Here is a 22,540-nt window from a genome sequence, read left to right on the forward strand (position 1 = left end):
TATGTGGACAGATTTGGAATAGATTTTTACCTGGGCAGCACTACCAATCAATATGATCTAATCAAAATTTATAGAGACTTCATCCAATAACAGCAGAATACACATTCTTCTCAAGCTGACATGGAACATGCACCAAGATAGACTATATTCTGGGCCATAAAACACACCTTAACAAATTCAAAAGGCTGGGTGTGGCGATCACACTGGTAATCCCAGCACTTTCGGGAGGTCAAGGCAGGAGGATTGTTTCAGGCCAGGCATTCAAGACTAGCCTGGGCAATATAGCGAGACCCTGTCTCAACAAAAAAATTAAAAATAAAAAAAATAGCTGGGCGTGGTGGTACGTACCTGTAGTTCCAGCTACTCAGGAGGCTGAGGCAGGAAGACCCCCGCAAGCCCAAGATTTCGAGGTTGCAGTGAGCTATGTTTGCATCACTGCATTCCAGCATGAGTGACAGAGTGAGACCCTGTCTCTAAAAAGAAAAGAAAAAAAAAACCCCACAAATTTAAAAGAATAGAAATCATACAAAGTATGCTCTCAAACCACAATAGAAATAAAATAGAAACCGTCCAGGTGTGGTGGCTCATGCCTGTAATCCTAGCACTTTAGGAGGCTGAGGCGGGCGGATCACCTGAGGTCAGGAGTTCAAGACCAGCTTGGCTGACATGGTGAAACCCCATCTCTATTAAAATACAAAAATTAGCCGGGCATGATGGCGGGTGCCTGTAATCCCAGATACTCGGGAGGCTGAGGCAGGAGAATCGCTTGAACCCGGGAGATGGTTGTTGCAGTGAGCTGAGATTGTGCCAAACTGCACTCCAGCCTGGGTGGCTGAGCGAGACTCCTTCTCGAAAAAAAAAGAAAAAAAAGAAATAAAATAGAAACCAGTAACTGAAAGATGGCTGGGAAATCCCCAAATATTTGGAAATTAAACAACAAATTTCTAAATAACATAGAGGTCAAAGAAGAAGTCTCAAGATAAATTTTTAAATATTTCAAATTAAGTGAAAATAAAAATGCAATTTGTTAAAATGTGTGGAATAGCAGAAAATCCCAAACAATCTATAGGGGGTACCACTCCTGGAACTAATGAAAATATATATAGCAAGGTCACAGGGTACAAGGTCAATACACAAAAAAACAATTGCTTTCCTATATACCAGCAATAAACAATTAGAATTTGAAATTTTAGAGAAGCAATACTGATTTTTTTGTTTTGTTTTTTTTAGACAGAGTCTCGCTCTGTTGCCCAGGCTAGTCTTGAATGCCTGGCCTCAAACAATCCTCCTGCCTTGACCTCCCAAAAGTGCTGGGATTACCAGTGTGATCGCCACACCCAGCCTTTTTTCTTTTTTTTTTTAGACAGAGTCTTGCTCTGTTGCCCAGGCTGGAGTGCAGTGGCATGACCTCGGCTCACTGCAACCTCTGCCTCCCAGGTTCAAGCAATTCTCCTGCCTCAGCCTCCCAAGTAGCTGGGATTACAGGTGCACGCCACCACACACGGCTATTTTTTGGTATTTTTAGTAGAGACAGGGTTTCACCATGTTGGCCAGGCTGGTTTCGAACTCCTGACCTCAAGTGATCCACCTGTCTTGGCCTTCCAAAGTGCTAGGATTACAGGCGTGAGCCACCACGCCTGACTGCAATACTGTTTTCAATAGCAGTAAAACAATGAAATACTTAGGAATAAAATATAACAAAATGTGTACTGGACCCAAATCTACAAAACTACAAAACATGAATGAAAGAAATCTAAATAAAGGGAGAGCTATTCCATGTTCATGAAAAAGAGGACTCAATATTTTTAGGATGTCATTTCTTTCCAACTTAATATATATATTCAGTATCATTTCAGTCAAAATCTCAGCAAGCTATATTATAGCAATACTGAAAAACAAAGTTGGAGGATTCGCACTATCTAATGTCAAGACGCCACAGTACTATAAAGCTATGGTACACAAGACAGTGTGGTTGAGTGTGGAAAAAAACAAACTGTTTTTGCTCTGCTCTCACAGAACAATCAACACAGATTTCTGTGACCAGATGTGTGGGAGTACACACACTAAATGAGCAATCAGTTTTGTTGTGGACACCAGATGAATGTCCTCTAATTTCATGTAATTTTGATACTAACTACCCGGAGATGGCGTCAGATCTCACAGGTTGAGAGCTGTCTCCAAGAATGCCATGTTCCCCTCGCTCATCCTCACCTCCGCCTTCAGATGTGACTCCTGGTTGTTTTACCAGTGATTTTGACAGACTGGCTATAAACTGAGTTTCCACAACCCCCTCACTGAGTTCCATTAATTTGTTAGAGTAGCTCACAGAAAAGTTTCTATTCCAGATACAAGGAAAAGGGGAAGTTGTCAAAGTTTCATCATTAGACACGGTCTTCACAGAACTCAAGGAAACACTTACATAATTTATTTACTTATTTATTTATTTATTATTTTTTGTTTGTTTATTTGTTTAAGACGGAGTCTCGCTCTGTCACCAGGCTGGAGTGCAGTGGCGCGATCTCGGCTCATTGCAACCTCCACCTCCCAGGTTCAAGTGATTATCCTGCCTCAGCCTCCCAAGTAGCTAGGACTGCAGGCACACGCCACCACGCCCAGCTAATTTTTTTGTACTTTTAGTAGAGACGAGGTTTCACCATGTTGGCCAGGATGGTCTCCATCTCCTGACTTCATGATCCACCTGCCTCGGCTCCCCAAAGTGCTGGGATTACAGGCATGAGCCACTGCGTCCGGCACTTACTTATATGTATTAGATTTTTGTTTTTTTAGTTAAACAATCATTTTATTGCTTGAGTACATAGACAATTTATGTGACCAGGGCAGAGGCTGTGGATGACTCATATTTCCAATCAAGAGGGAGGACTCACTTGGTGTTATAATATCGGGCCAAATGATGAATCCAGCTCTCTATCAGAATCAGATAGCATTTAGCATCCTTATCTGATTCGTGAGGGAGTCAGGCCCTTCCTTGGCCAGTTTGTCAATCTGCTCCTTCACATCATCGGAAGTCAGCGTCAGCCACCAGGAGCATGCATGCGACCCATGATGGCAACGGTCAGGCAGCAAAAGGGTATTGGATTATTATAAGGAATATTACAAGGGATATAGATGAAAAGATGCATGGGGCAAGGCCTGTGGGAAGGGGCACAGTGCTTCATGCCTTCTCCGAGTGTGCCACCCTCCAGGAGTCTCCACGTGTTTTGCTATCTGGAATCTCCCCAAGCTCTGGCCTTTTGGGTTGTTATGGAGGCTTTATTATGCAGACATGACTGATTAAATCATTGGTCATTGGTGATCAGCTGAACCTTCCCGGCCCCTCTCCCCTCCCCTGAGGTGGGGAAATGGAGCTGAAAGTCCCAACTGTCTAATCCTGCCTTGGTCTTTTTGGGGACCAATCCCCAATCCTGAAGCTACCTAGGGGCTGTTGGCCATCAGCCAACTCATTGACATATAAAAAGACATCACTTTGGAGATTTTAAAGGATTTTAGGAGTTGTATGTCAGGAAATGGGGAGACCAAATATACATTTTCTAATAATCACCGTGGTGTTAAAGAAAGAATGCATACAGAGATCAGTAGAACAGAGTGGAATATATTTTGAGGTAAAGCCAATAGGACTTGTTGTTGGAAATATGAGTTGAGGAAAAAAAAGGAATCAAGCGCCATCTGTAAGAGATGGGGGAAAGATCAGGTTAGAGAACGTAAAATGTCTTCCCAACTTTAAGTTTTAATCAAGGATTTTCGGGTCTATGATTCTTTCAGCTGCCCCCCATATTCCTCCTAACACTACAGCTATTCTTGGGGCTGAGGTCTCCCTAATTACTGGCCCCACATCTCCAAGCTCAGCCTCCCTCCCACTTCCCTTTCCTCTTCCATGGAGGGGGTGTTGAGGGCTCTGCCAGTGGGAGCCAATGAGCAGGGTGAATGCTGCCTCTAGTCCTGGTTTTAAGAGGCTTCAAGCTATGTGTGTCAAAGATCCCAATGCCCTACAATCAGAGCGTTAAGGAAGCATGAGACAAGCTGGGGAAGGGAAAGAGAATGAGCGAAACAGAAAAGAAGATGAAGAAAGAGAGATGGGGGAGGGGAGGAAAAGGAAAAAAGAGTAAGTGACCTGGGGACATGTGGGGAGGGGAGCAGGCCACAGTGGCACACCTGGGGCACAGAGCATCCAGCACTGCTGGCCTCTGCCCATGGCCACAGCAAGATCCCCTCCTTATTTGCAGCTGTTAAGAGAGCAAAGAGGCTGTTATTGGGAGACATAGTCCTCTGTAGTGACTATATCTGGTCAGGGTGGGAGGATGGATGAGGAGGAATGGATGCATTTAGAGAAGTGGTTCTAAACCTTTTGTTCAGTCATAGACCTGTCTGTGAATGAAAGCCATGGCCTGCAGACTCTCCCCAGAAAAATGCCACTAGATATTATAGACCAAATTTTGTCTACAATTCAGCACGTTCATGAATGCTTTGGAATCCTCCAGGATCCATAAGCCTGTGTGTCAAATCTCTGACTTATAGAATATTTAGGAGATAAAAATCAACATGATTAGTGACGGATTGTATGTGATGGTTGACAGAGTGGGTCAGAGAGGAAGCCTGGGTTTAATGGCTGAGGTAGCTGAGTGGATGATGGAACCATTCACTGAGACAGAGAACACCCAAAGAGGAACAGGTTCCTGGGGAAAATACTGAATTCAATTTTGGACCTGCCAAATTTTAAGTGTCTGGAATGTCCAAGGGGAGATTTCCAGGAGGTAGATGGACATATGGATATGAAGTGCAGGAAAGAAATATAGGCTAGAGCGAAAGAGTTGGGAACCATCAACATGTAGATGGCTATTAAAGCTATAGGAATGGGTGAGGTCGTCTACCAAGACTGCACAGAATGAGAGCCTGAACGTACAAATTGACAATGGCCAGACCATATATAAAAACAGAACTCTGACCTACAACCTGCAGTAACCTGTCCAGGAAGCCCACTCCTTATGTACAATAAACAGCCCAGGAAGCCAGCCTGCCTTAAGTCAGACTTGCAGGAAACCAGCTTGCCACCTCTAGTGACAATCCAGGAAGCTAAGCAAATATTTCTCTAACAATTGGCCCCGGCCGGGCGTGGTGGCTCACGCCTGTAATCTCAGCACTTTGGGAGGCCGAGGTGGGTGGATCACCTGAGGTCAGGAGTTCAAGACCAGCCTGGTCAACATGGTGAAACCTCATCTCTACTAATAATACAAAAAATAGCTGGGCGTGGTGGCTTGTGCCTACAATCCCAGATACTCCGGAGGCTGAGGCAGGAGAATCACTTGAACCCGGGAGGCGAAGGCTGCAGTGAGCCAAGATCACACCACTGCACTCCAGCTTGGGTGACAGAGTGAAACTGTGTCTCAAAAAAAAACAAAAACAAAAAAACATTGGCCCCAAATGGCCAGGACTTGATGAATAACTAGCAGCTTCCCTAATTTTTGTCCCTGCCTCCAACTTAGTACTAACCAGAGACAGACAAATATGTATCCCCAACCAACCACATAGGCTACCCCGCTTCTAGCTAGCCACCTCCAGCTTCCCCCACCAACAGCCTCCAGTCAGGGCACACCTGAAGCCTTCCCTTTTCTCCATGCTAAAGCTTTACCACTGCTCTGCCTGCCTTTGAGTCTCTGCCAATAGGCAAGTGATGGTGGCCGACTCCCTTGCTATAGCAAGCTCTGAAAAAAATAGGCTTTGCTTTTCTTATTTGGTGGGTCTTCATTTATTTCCACAAAAATGAGAAAAAGGCTGGGACATAGCCTTATGGAACACCAGATTCTAAGGAAAGGGCAGAGGAAGAGGGGCCCGCAAAAGGGACTGAGAAGTAGTGGCCAAACAGTAAAGAGTAAAGCCAGGAGAGCATGGTGTCACAGAAACCAAGGGCAAATCTTCCAAATGGAGGGGAGAGCTCAACAATGCCAAATGTTACTCAGACAACAACTGAGTAACAACAGGGCCAAATGTTACTGGCACTGGCCGTATGGCCTGTGGACTATGGGGCAGTCCCTGTTCCAGGGCTGTGTGCTGCTGGTCATCAACACACTGGGCTGTGGTGTGCTTATGGTAGCCCGGGACGGTGTGTGACAGTCCTGGGAGGTCTACACCCAGCCTGACCAGATGTTCCACAGGTGGCACTCAGTGAGCATGCTAGCAGTGGATGGCAGCGTGGATCCTCTCCCGCACTACTGGTACCTCTGGCTGGACCACCTACTCCCTGTGTCTGGCCTCTGTGGCCTCCCAAATGCCCTCAGGAAGGTCCTCATGGATCGATCAGCTGGTAGCCTCTCCCATGCTGAGCATATGACACGTCTTGGGCCTTGGCTGCCTGGAAGGCCAGACGCTGGGAGAGAGCTGCCAGGAGCTGCAGGACAAGTTCTGGGAATTCTACAAGGCTGACTGGTGCATGTGGCCGGCTGCACGCTGGCGAACTTTCCCTTTGTGCACCCCCCTCCTCCCAGTTCCGAGTCACCTACATCAATGGCCTGACATTGGGCTGGGACACATATCTGTCCTGCCTGAAGTACCAGTTCCTCTGACACCCCAGGCTATATGGCCTGGGCACCTGAGCAGACTAAGCTGCCCACCCCTAGGGACAAGATGCAAGACTGACTCCCAGAAGGGGAGCAGGGTTGAGCGTGGTGGGTCATGCATGTAATCCCAGCACTTTGGGAGGCCAGAAGTTTGAGACTAGCCTGGGCAACATGGCAAAACCCTGTCTCTACAGAAAATACAAAAATTAGGCCAGGCGCCCAGCCTTATTTATTTATTTATCTCATACACCTCAAATTTATTTTGGTGTAAGGAATTAGAGATCCAATTTCATTTTCACCAAAATCACAAGCCAGTTATCCCAACACCATTTATTATACAATCTATCTTTTCACCAATGAATTAAAATATCTGTCAATTACTAAATTGTCCATAGGCAATTTTTTTTCTGAACTTTCTATTGTGTTCCACTGATCTAGTTGTCAGTTTTGAACTGGTATCACTGTTTAATTCCTATAGCCTCACAATGTCTTTCAATAAGTGCTAAGAATAGTTGGTATGCATTACTCATTTTCAGAATTTTCTTGATTATTTCTAGATGTTTACTCTTCTAAAGGGATACAGTTTAGAAATGTAATATCAACTAAAAATTATTTGGGTTGCATTAAATTTATAAATTAATTTGGAGAGTATTAACATTTTAATAAATGAGTTTGCCCATCCAGGAACGAGGTATGTCTCCCTTTTTATTCAAATATGTTATATCCAGCCAAGTGCGGTGGCTCATACCTGCAGTCCCAGCTACTCCAGAGGCTGAGGTGGAAGGATTGCTTGAGCCCCAAAGTTGGAGACCGCAGTGAGAAATGATCACACTGCTGCACTCCAGCCTGGGTGACAGACTGAGATCCCATTCTAGAAAACACAAAACCTGGCCGGGGGCAGTGGCTTATGCCTGTAATCCCAGCCCTTTGGGAGGCCGAGGCGGGTGGATCACCTGAGGTCAGGAGTTTGACACCAGCCTGGTCAACATGGTGAAACCCTGTCTCTACTGAAAATACAAAAATTAGCCAGGCCTGGTGAGGGCCACCTGTAATCCCAGCTACTCAGGAAGCTGAGGCCATAGAATCGCTTAAACCAGGAGGCAGAGGTTGCAGTGAGCCGAGATCACGCCACTGCACTCCAGCCTGGGCGACAGAGGGAGATTCCATCTCAAAAAAAAAAAAAAAAAAAAACCACACACACACAAAAAAAACAACCCACAAAACACAAAAACCCCAAATATATTATATCCTATAGGGGAGCTTCTTTTTTTTTTTTTTTTTTGAGACGGGGTCTAGCTCTGTCACCCAGGCTGGAGTACAGTGGTGCAATCTCAGCTCACTGCAACCTCCGCCTCCCAGGTTCAAGCGATTCTTCTGCCTCAGCCTCCTAAGTAGCTGGGATTACAGGCGCGTGCCACCACGCCCGGCTAATCTTTGTATTTTTGGTAAAGACAGGGTTTCACCATGTTGGTCAGGCTGGTCTTGAACTCCTGACCTCGTGATCCGCCCACCTCAGCCTCCCAAAGTGCTGGGATTACAGGCGTAAGCCACCACGCCCGATCAAGGGGAGCTTCTTAACTATAGAGTGAAGTTTCCAGAAGGTATAGTAGAAAGGTTTTGAAGGAAGCAAAGCAGTTCAAGGTTGGCTCAAGGGAGGGAAAATGCAGAGTTGTAAGAAATACAGGCGAGGCCAGGCGCAGGGGCTCACACCTGCAATCCCAGCACTCTGGGAGGCTGGGATGGGAGGACTGCTTGAGTCCAGGAGTTCCAGACCAGCCTGAGCAACATAACGAGACCTCGTCACTACAAAAATAAAATAAAATAAAATAAAAAATTAGCCAGTTGTGTTGGTGCATGCTTGTAGTCCCAGCTACTCAGGAGTTTGAAGTGGGAGGGTCTCTTGAGCCCTGGAGTTTGAGGCTGCAGTGAGCTATGATAGTGCCACTGCACTCCAACCTGGGTGACACAGCAAGACTCTGTCTCAAAAAATAAAAAGAAGCAAACAGATGATAAGAGGAGCTTATATAAAAGATAGTTACTGTATTAGTTATCTATTGCTGAGTAACAAATGGCCACAAATTTTGTGGCTTAAAACAACATTTCAGCCAGGCGCAGTAGCACACACCTGTAATCCCAGCACTTTGGGAGGCCGACACAGGTGAATCACCTGAGGTCAGGAGTTCGAGACCAGCCTGACTAACATGATGAAACCCCATCTCTACTAAATACAAAAAAGAATTAGCCAGCGTGGTAGTGCATGCCTGTAATCCCAGCTACTTGGGAGGCTGAGGCAGGAGAATCGCTTGAACCCTGGAGGTGGAGGTTGCAGTGAGCCAAGATCACACCACTGCACTCCAGCCTGGGCAACAAGAGTGAAACCCCATCTCAAAAAAAAGAAAAAAGAAAAAAAGAAAGCCACAACATTTCTTCATCTAATAGTTTCTGTAGATTAGGAATCTACACATAGCTTAACTGGGTCCTCTGCTTCAGGCTCCCTCACAAGACTGTAATCAAGGTGTCATCCAGGGCTGGAGTCTCATCTGAAGGCTTGACAGAGGAAGGAGCCACTTCCAAGATCACCTGGTTATTGGCAGATTTCCAATTCGTCAAAGACTGTTAGACTGACAGCCTCAGTTTCTGGCTGCATGCTGCTCTTCAGTTCCTTGCCACATGGACCTCCCCAACATGGCAGCTTGCTTCATCAAAGCCAACGAAAGAGATAATCATACTCTAGCAAGCTAGAAGGCATAGTTTTATAGTTTTTTTTTGTTGTTGTTGTTGTTGTTGTTTTGTTTTTTGAGACAGGGCCTTGTTCTGTTGCCCAGGCTATAGTGCAGTGGCGTGATCACAGCTCACTGCAGCCTTGACCTCCTGGGCGCAAGTGATTCTCCCACCTCAACCTCTTGGGTAGCTGGGACTACAGGTGTATGCCACCATGCCTTGCTAATTTTCTTTTCTTTTCTTCTTCTTCTTCTTTTTTTTTTTTTTTTTTTTTGTTGTTGTTGTAGAGATGGGATCTCACTATGTTGCCCAGCCTGGTTTCAAACTCCTGTGCTCAAGCGATCATCCTGCCTTAGCCTCCCAAAGTGTTGGGATTACAGGTGTGAGCCACCACACCCGGTCAGAAGTCACAGTTTTTGTTTTGTTTTTTTTTTTTGAGATGGAGTCTCGCTCTGTCGCCCAGGCTGGAGTGCAGTGGCGTGATCTCGGCTCACTGCAAGCTCCGCCTCCCGGGTTCACGCCATTCTCCTGCCTCAGCCTCCCGAGTAGCTGGGACTACAGGTGCCTGCCACTACGCCCAGCTAATTTTTGTATTTTTAGTAGAGACGGGGTTTCACCGTGTTGGCCAGGATGGTCTCGCTCTCCTGACCTGAGGTGATCCACCCGCCTTGGCCTCCCAAAGTGCTGGGATTACAGGCGTGAGCCACTGTGCCCATCTCAACCCTTTGTTTAATCCCCTCCCCTTGAGTGTGGGCTGACCTAGGTACTTGCTTCAAACTGATGGAATGTGTCAAAGGTGATAGGATTTCACTTAGTGATTAGGCTAGTAGCCTAATTCCATCAGTTTGAAGCAAGTACCTAGGTCAGCCCACACTCAAGGGGAGGGGATTAAACAAAGGGGTGAGCTGGGCGCGGTGGCTCACGCCTGTAATCTCAGCACTTTGGGAGGCTGAGGTGGGCGGATCACCTGAGGTCAGAAGTTCAAGACCAGGCTGGTCAATATGGTGAAACCCTGACTCTACTAAATATACAAAAATTAGCTGGGCGTGGTGGCGGGCGCCCGTAATCCCAGCTACTCAGGAGGCTGAGGCAGGAGAATCGCCTGAACCCAGGAGGCAGAGGTCGCAGTGAGCCGAGATCGCGCCATTGCGCTCCAGCCTGAGCAACAACAGCAAAACTTCGTCTCAAAAACAAAAAATGAAACAAAACAAAAAAACAAAAAACACAATAATAAAGGGGTGAATACCAAGAGTCTGGATCATTGGGGGTCATCTTAGAGGTTACCTGCCACAGTTACTAAGAAGTATAAGTGATGGGAGGTTTGGTAGCATTAGCTAACTCAATATTTGCCAAAGGAGTGTCCTTGAAATTCACTGGCACATGAGGTAAAGGAGGGACACAGATCACTGGGGTTCTCCTGTAACCTAGATCAATTATATTTTCTTTTTCTTTCTTTCTTTCTTTTTTGAGACGGAGTCTCACTCTGTCACCCAAGGTGGAGTGTAGTGGTGCGATCTCGGCTCACTGCATCCTCTGCCTCCCGGGTTCAAGCGATTCTCCTGCCTCAGCCTCCCAAGTAGCTGGGACTACAGGCACCCGCCACTACGCCCAGCTAATTTTTGTATTTTTAGTAGAGACGGAGTTTCACCATGTTGGCCAGGCTGGTCTCGAACTCCTGACCTCAAATGATCTGCCCGCCTCAGCCTCCCAAAGTGCTGGGATTACAGGCGTGAGCCACCGTGCCCAGTGATCAATTATATTTTCAAGAGAATTATGGTCTCTGATGGAAGAGGAAACCCCTAGGCTCATAAGGCTAAGTAGATCATAACCACTTCCAGCTGGGTAAGGTGGCTCATGCTTATAATCCCAGTACTTTTTGGGAGGCTGAGGCAGGAGGATGGCTTGAGCCCAGGAGTTTGAGACCAGCCTGGGCAACAAAGCAAGATCCTGTCCCTACCAAAAAAAAAAAAAATATCTCCGCATGGTGGCATGCACCTGTAGTCCCAGCTACTTGGGAGGTGAAGGTGGAGGATCGCTTGAGCCCAGGAATTCAAGGCTGCAGTGAGCTGTGATCACACTACTGCACTCCAGCCTGGGTGACAGAGTGAGACCCTGTCTCTAAAAAACAAAATAAATAAATAAATAGTAACCACCTCCATTTGTGTAGCACTTCATGGTCTACAAATCTGCTTTTGGAGTCACTATTTAATTTGATTCTCTTAACAACTCTGTGAGGTAGCCAGGCAAGAGAACTAAAGTTCAAAGAGGCTATGTGGCTACCCCTGATCTCACAATTAGTGGGTGGCAGAGCTGGGACTAGAGCCTCAGTCTTCAAATTCCTAACCTATTACACTGGAGTGATTTATCCAAAATCCAGAGATATGCCATTTTCCCTCTTCAATGGCTTCTCCCACCATTTTCCTCCCGCTCTGGGTTCTTTTTGTTGTTGTTGTTGTTGTTGTTGAGACGGAGTGTCGCTCTGTCACCCAGGCTGGAGTACAGTGGTGCGATCTCAGAGGCTCAACTGCAACCTCCAACTCCCGGGTTCAAGTGATTCTCCTGCCTCAGCCTCCTGAGTAGCTGGGATTACAGGTGCAAGCCACCACGCCCGGCTAATTTTTGCATTTTTAGTGGAGATGGGGTTTCACCATGTTAGTCAGGCTGGTCTTGAACTCCTGACCTCGTGATCTGCACGCCTCAGCCTCCCAAAGTGCTGGGATTACAGGTGTGAGCCACCGTGCCCGGCCCCTCTCTGGGTTCTTATCCTGGCTCAGTTATTACTAGCCAGTAAGTCAACCTTACTTCACCTCCTAGAATTATTGTAGGGATCAGAGAAAATGTTTGTGAAGCTCCCAGCACACTGTCTGGCACACAGTAAGTGCTCACTAAATGCAAATTATAAGCTGTTATTATCCTTTCAACTGTTCCGGTCCACCCTCATTGCTAGTCACCTCTACTTCTGCTCCTTCCCCTGAATCTCTGTGGTACCACATCCCAAGGTACAACTTGCTTTCAGAAGACACCAATGCCCAACAACTTTTACAGGCAGATATTGCCTATTTCCCAACACTTCCAACAATGAGCATCTGATTGTCAGTAACGTGGCTTCAGCTTTTTTTTTTTTCAAACAAGAAAGCAAACTCTTAAAATATAGCTATAACACCTAGTGCCCAAATCTAGGTTACTAAATGCCATTCTCTAGTAAAAAGAGACAGGGCTCCTTGGGAAAATGGCTGGTTCCAGGGGTGTGGCAGGGAAAGTATAAGATGGGCCTGCAGCATCTTGTGGTGCCAGAAAACAAGAAATTGTTCAAAGAGAGATGAAAATGTGTCCAAGGACAAAGGAGATTAGAGATGTCCTACTGGTCAAATATGGGACATTTGCAAATCAAAATAAAGAATAGTTTAATGTGTTATAACCCACTGAGTAAAGGAGACAACTATAGTCTATGAGGATATACATAAATAAACGTAGGAGAAAGAAAAGTGCTCCCTTATACTGGAAAGCCAACCAAGACACGTCAAAAGAAAGATGGCATTTGAAAATCAACATTTGTCGACCTCGGCCATAATAAGTTTTCCAGGTGAGAATCGTCAGTGAACGGTAAAACTGGTGGGTGAAAGTTTGAGTAACAGTATATTTACATAAGCCCAATGCATCTCCCTACAAGATACTACAGTAACTTTACAGCAGAGAAACCCGATGGACACTACCTTAACCAAGTGATGCAAGTTTGCATTGCCATTAATGGGACAATTAGACATCATGTGCATCCTGATACGATGCACTGAAAGAGACATAGCATCACTTCTGTGAGATTCCTACCAAAATGCATAACCTGAGTCTTATTATGAGGAAGCATCAGACAAACTTGAATTGAGGAACTGTCCAAAAATAACTAGCCTGCACTCTCCAAAAATGTCAGTGTCATGAAACACAGAGAAAGACTGAGGGACTCTTCCATATGGAAGGAGACTACAGAGCTATAACAACCAAATGCACATTATTCAGAGGATTTTTTTTTTTTTTTTGCTATAAAGGCTATTGTTGAGGAAATTTGTGAGTTCTAAATAAGGTCTGTAGATTCTATATATAATAGTATTTTTATCGATGTGAATTTCCTGATTTTTGATAATTATTCAGTGTTTATATAACACAATTCCTTATTTTAGGAAATACTCATTGAAGTATTTAGGTATAAAAAGGCATCACGTCTGCAACTGACTATCAATTGGTTCAGGGGAAAACAGAAATATATATAAAGAATATATATAAAGAATACACATATAAATATAGATAGATAGATACATAGATACATCAACAGATCAATGGAACAGAATACATCTATGAGACAGAGGAAGAAACAGGGTAGGCTAAACAAATGTGGTAAAATGTGAACATTTAACAAATCTAGGTGAAGAATATACAGCAATTCTTTGTACTATTCTTGAAACTTTTCTGTAAGTCTGAAATTGTCAAAATAAAAATTCAAAAAAATCCTAATGGAAAAAACATAGCTAAAAAACATCTACAGCCGGGCACAGTGGCTCACGCCTGAAATCCCAACACTTTGGGAGGCCAAGGCGGGTGGATCTCTTGAGGTCAGGAGTTTGCCCATCTCTACTAAAAACACAAAAATTAGCCAGGCATAGTGGTGGGCACCTGTAACCCCAGCTACTCAGGAGGCTGAGGCAGGAGAATCACTTGAACCAGGGAGGCGGAGGTTGCAGTGAGCCACAATACACCACTGCACTCCAGCCTGGGTGACAGAGCAAGAATCCATCTCAAAAAAAACAAAAAAACAAAAATCCCAGCACTTTAGAAGGCCAAGGTGGATGAATTGCTTGAGCCCAGGAGTTTGAGACCAGCCTGGGCAATATGGCAAAACCTAGTCTCTACAAAAATGAGCCGTGGTGTTGGCACACACCTATGGTCCCAGCTACTCAGGAGGCTGAAGTGGGAGCGGTGCTTGAGCCTGGCAGGTTGAGGCTGCAGTAAGCCATAATTGTACCACTGCACTCTAGCCTGGGCAACAGAGCAAGACTGTACCTCAAAAAAAAAAAAAAAAAAAAAAAAAAAGCCAGGCGCGATGGCTCATGCCTGTAATCCCAGCACTTTGGGAGGCCAAGTTGGGTGGATCACCTGAGGTCAGGAGTTCAAGACCAGCCTGACCAATATGGTGAAACCCTGTCTCTACTAAAAAACACAAAATTAGCTGGGTGTGGTGGCGCATGCCTGTAATCCCAGCTACTTGGGAGGCTGAGGCAGGAGAATCGCTTGAACCCAGGAGACAGAGGTTGCAGTGAGCTGAGATCGCACCACTCCACTCCAGCCTCGGCAACAAGAGCACAACTCTGTCTCAAAAAAAAAAAAAAAAAAAAAAAAAGTCTACAAAAAACCTATAGCTAGTGCCATATTTACTGGTGAGAAACTAGAAGCTTTCTCCCCAAGGTCAGGAACAAGGCATGGATGTCTGCTCTCACTACTTCTATTCAATATCATACTAGAAGTCCTAGCTAATGCAATACGACAAGAAAAGGTACACAGACTAGGATGGAATAAGTAAAATAATCTCTGTTTGCAGATGACATGATTGTTATGTTTAAAATCCCAAGGAATCAACAACAACAAAATAACTTCTGGAACTAATAAGCAATTATAGCAAGGTTGCAGGATACAAGGTTAATATACAAAAGTCAAGTGCTTTCTTCTTTTTTTTTTTTTTAAATAGAGACAGGGTCTCACTGTTACCCAGGCTGGTCTTGAACTCCTGGGCTCAAGTGATCCTCCTGCCTTGGCCTCCCAAAGTGCTGGGATTACAGGTGTGTCCAGCCTCAAGTGCTTTCTTATATACCAGCAATGAATAGTTGGAATTTAAAATAAAAAACACAATATCACATTAGCACCAAGAAAATGAAATATTTAGGTATAAATCTAACAAAATATGTACAAGATCTACATGAGGAAAACTATAAAACTCTGATGAAAGAAATCAAAGAAAATATAAATAAATGGAGAGCTATTTATTGTATATAGATAGGAAGACTCAATATTATCAAGACGTCAGCTCTTGCCAACTTGATCTATAAATTCAGCACAATCCCAAACAAAATCCCACTAAGTTATTTATTGGGTATCAACAAACTAATTCTATTTTTTTTTTTTTTTTTTCCGAGACGGAGTCTTGCTCTGTCACCTAGGCTGGAGTGCAGTAATGCGATCTCGGCTCACTGCAACCTCCACTTCCCAGGTTCAAGCAATTTTCCTGCCTCAGCCTCCCCAGTAGCTGGGATTACAGGCTCCTGCCACTGAGCCCAGCTAATTTTTGTATTTTTAGTAGAGACGGGGTTTCACCATGTTGGCCAGGCTGGTCTCAAACTCCTGACCTAGCAATCCACGTGCCTCAGCCTCCCAAAGTGCTGGGATTACAGGCGTGAGCCACCACGCCCGGCCACTAATTCTAAATTTTATCTGGAAAGGCAAAGGACCCAGAATAACCAACACAATATTGAAGGAGAAAAACAAAGTCAGAAGACTGACACTACCTGACTTCAAGACTTACTATATAAAGCTACAGTTATCAAGATAGTGTGGTATTGATAAAAGAATAGACAAATAGATAAATGGAATAGAATAGCCCAGAAATAGACACATAAAAATATAACCGATTTCTGACAAAGGAGCAAAGGCAATTCAATGGAAGAAGGATACTCTTTTTGATAAAACGGTGCTGGAACAACTGGACATCCATATGCAAAAACATTCATCTAGACACAGACCTTACACCTTTTACAAATATTAACTCAAAATGGATCATAGGCCTAAGTATAATATGCAAAAATATAAAATTCCTAGAAGGTGACATAAGAGAAAATCCAGGTGACTTTGGCTTTAGCAATGACTTTTTCATTTTTTTTTAATTTTTTTGACACACGGTCTCACTCTGTCACCCAGGCTGGAGTGCATGACATAATCTACGCTCACTGCAACCTCTGCCCCCCAAGCTCAAGTGATCCTCCCACCTCAGCCTCCCAAGTAGCTGGGACCACAGGTGCACGCTACCATGCCCAAATAATTTTCTGTATTTTTAGTAGAGACAGGGTCTCGCCATGTTGCCCAGGCTGGCAATAACGTTTTAGATACAACACCAAAAGCACGATGCATAAAAGAAAAAACTGATAAATTTGGTTTCATTAAAATTAAAAACTTGTGCTCTGCTGAAGACACGTTTAAGAGAATGAAAAGACAAACCACAGAATGGGGAAAATATCTGCAAAACACATATCTAATAAAGAACTGCTATCTAAAGATACAATTACCTCTTAAAACTCGACAATAAGCCCAGACCCGGTGGCTAATGCCTGTAATCCCAGCACTTTGGGAGGCCAAGGTGAGTAGATTGCTTGAGTCCAGGAGTTCAAGACCAGCCTGGGCAACATGGCAAAATGCCATCCCTATAAGAAAAAACAATAATAATTTTTTTTTTTTGAGATGAAGTCTTGCACTCTCACCAGGGCTGGAGTGCAGTGGTGTGATCTCGGCTCACTGCAACCTCCGCCTCCTAGGTTCAAGCGATTCTCCTGCCTCAGCCTCCTGAGTAGCTGGGATTACAGGCGCCCACCACTACGCCCAGCTAATTTTGTGTATTTTTAGTAGAGACCAGGTTTCACCATGTTGGCCAGGCTGGTCTTGAACTCCTGACCTCGTGATCCACCCACCTCAGCCTCCCAAAGTGCTGGGATTACACGTGTGAGCCACCACGCCCAGCCAGTAATTCTTTTTTAAAAAGAAAAAACCCTCAATGATAAGAACATAAACAATCCAATTTAAAAGTGGGCAAAAGATCTGAACAGACACCTCAGCAAAGAAGATATACAGATGGCAAAGAAGCATATGAAAAGATGCTCAACATCATGCATCATTAGGGAATTGAGAATTAAAATAACAATAAGATACCACCACACCCCTATTAGCATGGCTAAAATTCAAAACACTGACAGCATCAAATGCTGACAAGGATTGTAGAGCAACAGGAATCCTCATTGCAAAGTGGGAATGTAAAATAGTACAGCCACATTGGAATAGTTCCTTATAAAGATAAACATACTCTTACCACATGATCCAGCAATCATGCTTCTTGGTATTTACCCAAATGAGCTGAAAATTTATGTCCACATAAAAATCTGTACATGAATGTTTATAGCAGTTGTTTTCAAAGTTGCCAAAACTTGGAAGCAACCAACGTGACTGAGAAAACACACCGTGGTACATCCATTCAATGGAATATTATTTGGCAATAAAAAATGAGCTATGAAGCCATGAAAAGATGTGGAGGAACCTTAAATGCATATTGCTAAGTGGAGGACACTAATCCTTCCTTCATACTGTAGGCTACATACTGTATGATTCCAACTATATGACATTTGGGAAAAGCCAACTATGGAAAAGTAAAAGGTCAATAGTTGCCAGGGGTTTGAGGGAAGGAGGAAGGTCAATAGGTAGAGCGCAGAGGATTTTTTTTTTTTTTTTGAGACAGAGTCTTGCTCTGTTGCCAAGCTGGAGTGCAGTGGCATGATCTCGGCTCACTGCAACCTCCACCTCTCAGATTCAAGCAATTCTCCTGCCTCAGCCTCCCGCACCCAGCTAATTTTTGTATTTTTAGTAGAGACAGGGTTTCACCATGTTGGCCAGGATGGTCTCGATCTCTTGACCTCATGATCCACCCGCCTTGGCCTCCCAAAGTGCTGGGGTTACAGGCATGAGCCACTATGCCCAGTCAAGCACAGAGGATTTTTTAGGGCAATGAAACTACTCTGTATGATATTGTAATGGTGGATACATGACATCAGACATTTGTCAAAACCCACAGAATGTACAACCCCAGGAGTGAATCCTAAAGCAAACTATGAACTTTTGTTAATAATAATGTACCAGGCTGGGCGCAGTAGCTCACGCCTGTAATCCCAGCACTTTGAGAGGCCAAGGCGGGTGGATCACGAGGTCAGGAGTTCAAGACCAGCCTGGCCAACATGGTGAAACCCCATCTCTACTAAATATACAAAAATTAGCCTGGTGTGGTGGTGCGCACCTGTAATCCCAGCTATTCAGGTGGCTGAGGCAGGAGAATCATTTGAACCCAGGAGGTGGAGGTTGCAGTGAGCCAAGATCGCACCACTACACGCCAGCCTGGGTGACAGAGTGAGACTCCGTCTCAAATAATAATAATAATAATAATAATAATAGTAATAATAATAATAATGACAATGTACCAATATTGGCTCATCAGTTTTAGCAAATGTATCACATGTTAATAATAGAGGAAACTGTAGTAGGGTGAAGGGGTTTATGGGGACTCTGTGCACTTTCCACCCAATTTTTGTGTAAACCTAAAACAGCTAAAAAAATTAAGTCTAGGGTTGGGCATGGTGGCTCATGCCTGTAATCCCATCACTTTGGGAGGCCAAGGTGGGAGGATCACTTGAGCCTAAGAGTTTGAGACCAGTCTAGGCAACATAGGGAGATCCCGTCTCTACAGAAAATTTAAAAATTAGCCGGGCGTGGTGGTGCATGGCTGTGGTCCCAGCTACTCGGGGGGCTGAGGTGGGAGGTCAAGGCTGTAGTGAGCCATGATCACACCACTGCACTCCAACGTGGGCAACAGGGAGAGATTCTGTCTCATAAAACAAACAGACAAAAAATAAAAATAAAGTCTCTATATTTTTATTAAAAAAATGGAAATACTGATATATGCTACATCATCTATGAACCTTGAAAACATCATGTTAGTGAGAAGTCAATCACAGAAGGCCACATTTTGTATGATTCCTTTTATATGAAATGTTCAGAACAGGAAAATCTACAGAGACAGAAAGTAGATTAGTCGTTGTCTAGTGATGGGGAATGGGAACAGTGGGGGGTTATGGCTAAGGGGTATAGGGTTTCTTTTTGGAGTTGATATGGTTTGGCTCTGTGTCCCCACCCAAATCTCATCTTGAATTGTAATCCCCAGGTGTTGAGGGAGGGACCTAGTGGAAAGTGATTGGATCATGGGGGCAGTTTCCCCCATGCTGTTTTCATGATAGTGAGAGAATCCTCACAAGGTCTGATGGTTTTTTAAGTGTTTGACAGTTCCTCCTTCACACGCACTCTCTCTCTCCTGCCATCATGTAAGACGTGCCTGCTTCCCCTTCCACCATGATTGTAAGTTTCCTGAGGCCTCCTCAGTCATGCAAAACTGTGAGTCAATTAAACTTCTTTTCTTTATAAATTACCCAGATTCTGGCGTTCTTTATAGCAGTGTGAAAACGGACAGGAGCAATGAAAAATATTCTAAAATTGATTGTGGTGATGATTGAACAACTCTATGGATATACTAAAAGCCATTGAATTCTACACTCTAAAGGAGTGAATTGTATGGTAAATGAATTATATCTCAATAAAGCTGTTTAAAATGACAAAAAAAAAAAAATAGCCACACACACACACACACACACACACACACTTGTGTAGCCTTAGAATGTTCACACAAAGGTCCTACAAAAAACTGGTAACAGTGGAGAGCCCCAGTGGAGATCTGGGGAACTGAGGATAAGGAGTGAGAAAGAGACAGTTTTCACTGTATAACCTCTTGCGTCACTTGAAGGTTTTATCTTATGTGTGCATTACATACTCCAAAATTCCCCTCAAATACTATTGCTTCCCAAAAGCCTACCGTGCTTTCCCTTACTTCTCTCAAACAACAATCTCTCTTTATGCTATCTCCTAAAATTAGACACAGAGAAAATCAAACCTAAACCCTGGCCAAACAAATCTAAACAAAGCAAGAAAAAAATAAAATAAATGCCAAAACCCACGCAGAAAGGAATTCCGTAAGTATATCCACTCAAAGGAGTATTTTGTGGCCATTTAAATGATGTTTATAAAAATTTTAATGGGAAATGTTTATGTGAAAATGGCAGTATGTAATTGAACATACAGCATGATCCCAAATACGGTTTTTCTAGGCCTAGATAAAAGCCTAAATACACCAAGATACTAACATTGGTTGTATTTAGATGGTAGGACGTTTTTCTTTCCCTAAATTTTCATCAATGAACACATTACTTCCGGTGGGACAGAAGTCATCATTAGTTTGTTCAAGGCTCCTCTCTTGATTCCTTTCGTTTGTTAATTTTATTTTTTCTCCTGTATTTCTACTCCCTTTACACCCAAAGACAAACATTTCAATGTATTTAATGAATTTAGCTTCTAACATCAGAAACATTTGCACATGTGTATATATTTTAAGGAGTTTCTAAGAATTTTTTGAGACAGAGTCTTGCTCTGTCACCCAGGCTGGAGTGCAGTAGTGTGATCTTGGCTCACTGCAGCCTCCACTTCCCAGGCTCAAGTGGTCCTCCCACCTTGGCCTCCCAAGTAGTTGGGACTACAGGCGTGTGCCACCACACCTGGATAATTTTTGTTGTTGTTATTTTACAGACGGGGTCACAATATATTGTCCAGGCTGGTCTCAAGCTCCTGTCTTCAAGTAATCCACTCGCCTAGGCCTCCCAAAGCGCTGGGATTACAGGTGTGAGCCACCCTGCCCAGCCTTTTTTTTTTTTTTTTTTTTTTTAATACGTAAAAAGTGCCCCATCTGGCCTGGCATTCTAGCTCTGGGCCATCCACTGCACAATGTCACAGTAGGTGCTCAAAATATAATTTCTTCTCTCTCTTCTACCTTGACAGCTATTTCTCTAAGACCCAGGTTCCAGGCACGACTTCGCCATTAACTACCCTGTTGTCCAAAGGGAATGCTGAAAGGACGGCACAATGTGAAAAGTGACGGAGTTGATCAGAGTTGGGCGCCCACCACATCGGTACTTAGCTGTGTAGCTTTGGCAAGTCACCTAAGTCTCCCTGTGCCTCAGTTTTCTTACCTATAAGGGGGAGGGGAAATAATATCACCTACCTCATAAGGCCCTCACTTTCTATCCGCACTTCTCTTCTACCACGGCTCCCTGCTCAAGACCTATCTGGTTTGGGCTGCTCGGCCACCTTACTCTGCGTCAGCTGACACAAGCCACGCCCCCATAAACCACGCCCCGGGGCGGAGGGAAAACTGTTGCTAGGCAACAAGTGACGTCACGCAGGCCCTCGGGCTAGAGTGCACAATCACAGAACTGAAAACAAATTTCATTCGTCATCCAACCATTCATGCTCCTGGATTCCTTCAATGCATATTCGCCGCCCCTTCCTTTTGGGACCATCCAGGTGCTGGGCTTTGCTGAAGACAGAATTCCTGCCCTCAGGGAGCTTCCTATCTGAAAGGAGAGAGAGCCCCAGACAACAGTTCTGCACGGTACAGGAGCAGAGGGGCGCTGTGGGAGCCCAGATGACAGGATCTCATCCAACTTGGGAACAAAGATAGGCTGCGTGAATAAAGTGACACTTCAACGGCTGAATTAATGGGGTTTGGGTGTCAGTGTGAAAGGCCTTTCATGCAGAAGACATTGCAAAGACACCTGGGGGGGAAAAAAAAACCTGGTGCAGTCTAGGAAGCACTTGTAGTTAGTTGCACTTATAGTTATGTGCTCAGTGGTCAGAGCACAGGGTGTGAGGCCAAGAGTGGCAGGTGATGAGACTCAAGAGGTCTGGCAGGGGCCAGAACTTATGTGACCTTAATGACCTATCAAGCAGCTAGACTTTACCCTGTGGGGTATGGAGTGTCATAGAAGAAAAGGTTGTGTTGACTAGCATCAATGCCCTCTTACTAATGATGTGCCAAGTATTAGGTTGCAAATGGCCAGTCTGGAAGCCAGGGAGTAGATTTGGGGCCATTCATGTGAGGGATGTTGAGGCTGGAACAGGATAGTGGCAGAAGATGAGGAAAGAAGGTAGATTTGACGTACAGAAAGGAGAGACTCAACTGGACTTGGTGAGGAATCAGCTATGAGGAGACAGGAGAATTTTAGGCTGCACATAAGGCAGAGAACACAGAGGAAATTGCACAAGTTTAAGGGGGTGATTAAGACAAAGATAAGTGCCAGAGGAACTCTGAGGGCTGAGAAATCAGTGTGGGATAGAATGGGCAGAAACATGTAAAATGAGGAGGATCATTATAAGGAGGAGGGATTTGGGCTAAGACTCACTGTATGACTTTGGACCAGTCACTATCTTTCTCTGGTCCTTTAGGTTTCCACCTGCTAAACTGGGAGATGGAGAATGATAATTGGGAGGAATGAATTACATAAGAGAATGTTCAAGAAATG

At 44.4% G+C, this 22,540-nt stretch overlaps 1 protein-coding gene and 1 pseudogene across 2 annotated transcripts in view; one reads left to right on the forward strand and one right to left on the reverse strand.

The window, feature by feature from the left end:
* Positions 1-21,260, reverse strand: part of IQSEC2 (IQ motif and Sec7 domain ArfGEF 2) — a 130,448-nt gene extending 109,188 nt beyond the window's left edge. For both annotated transcript variants that reach the window (XM_063804424.1, XM_063804423.1), the window contains exon 1: positions 21,241-21,260. In XM_063804424.1, coding sequence (XP_063660494.1) covers positions 21,241-21,245 — 5 coding nt within the window. In that variant the 5' untranslated portion in view covers positions 21,246-21,260. The remainder of the gene's footprint in view (positions 1-21,240) is intronic.
* On the forward strand, positions 5,962-6,575 carry LOC100611902 (mpv17-like protein 2; annotated as a pseudogene).
* Positions 21,261-22,540: the final 1,280 nt, after the last annotated feature.

This window comes from Pan troglodytes, chromosome X (genome assembly GCF_028858775.2).
Source record: "Pan troglodytes isolate AG18354 chromosome X, NHGRI_mPanTro3-v2.0_pri, whole genome shotgun sequence".
NCBI lineage: Eukaryota > Metazoa > Chordata > Mammalia > Primates > Hominidae > Pan > Pan troglodytes.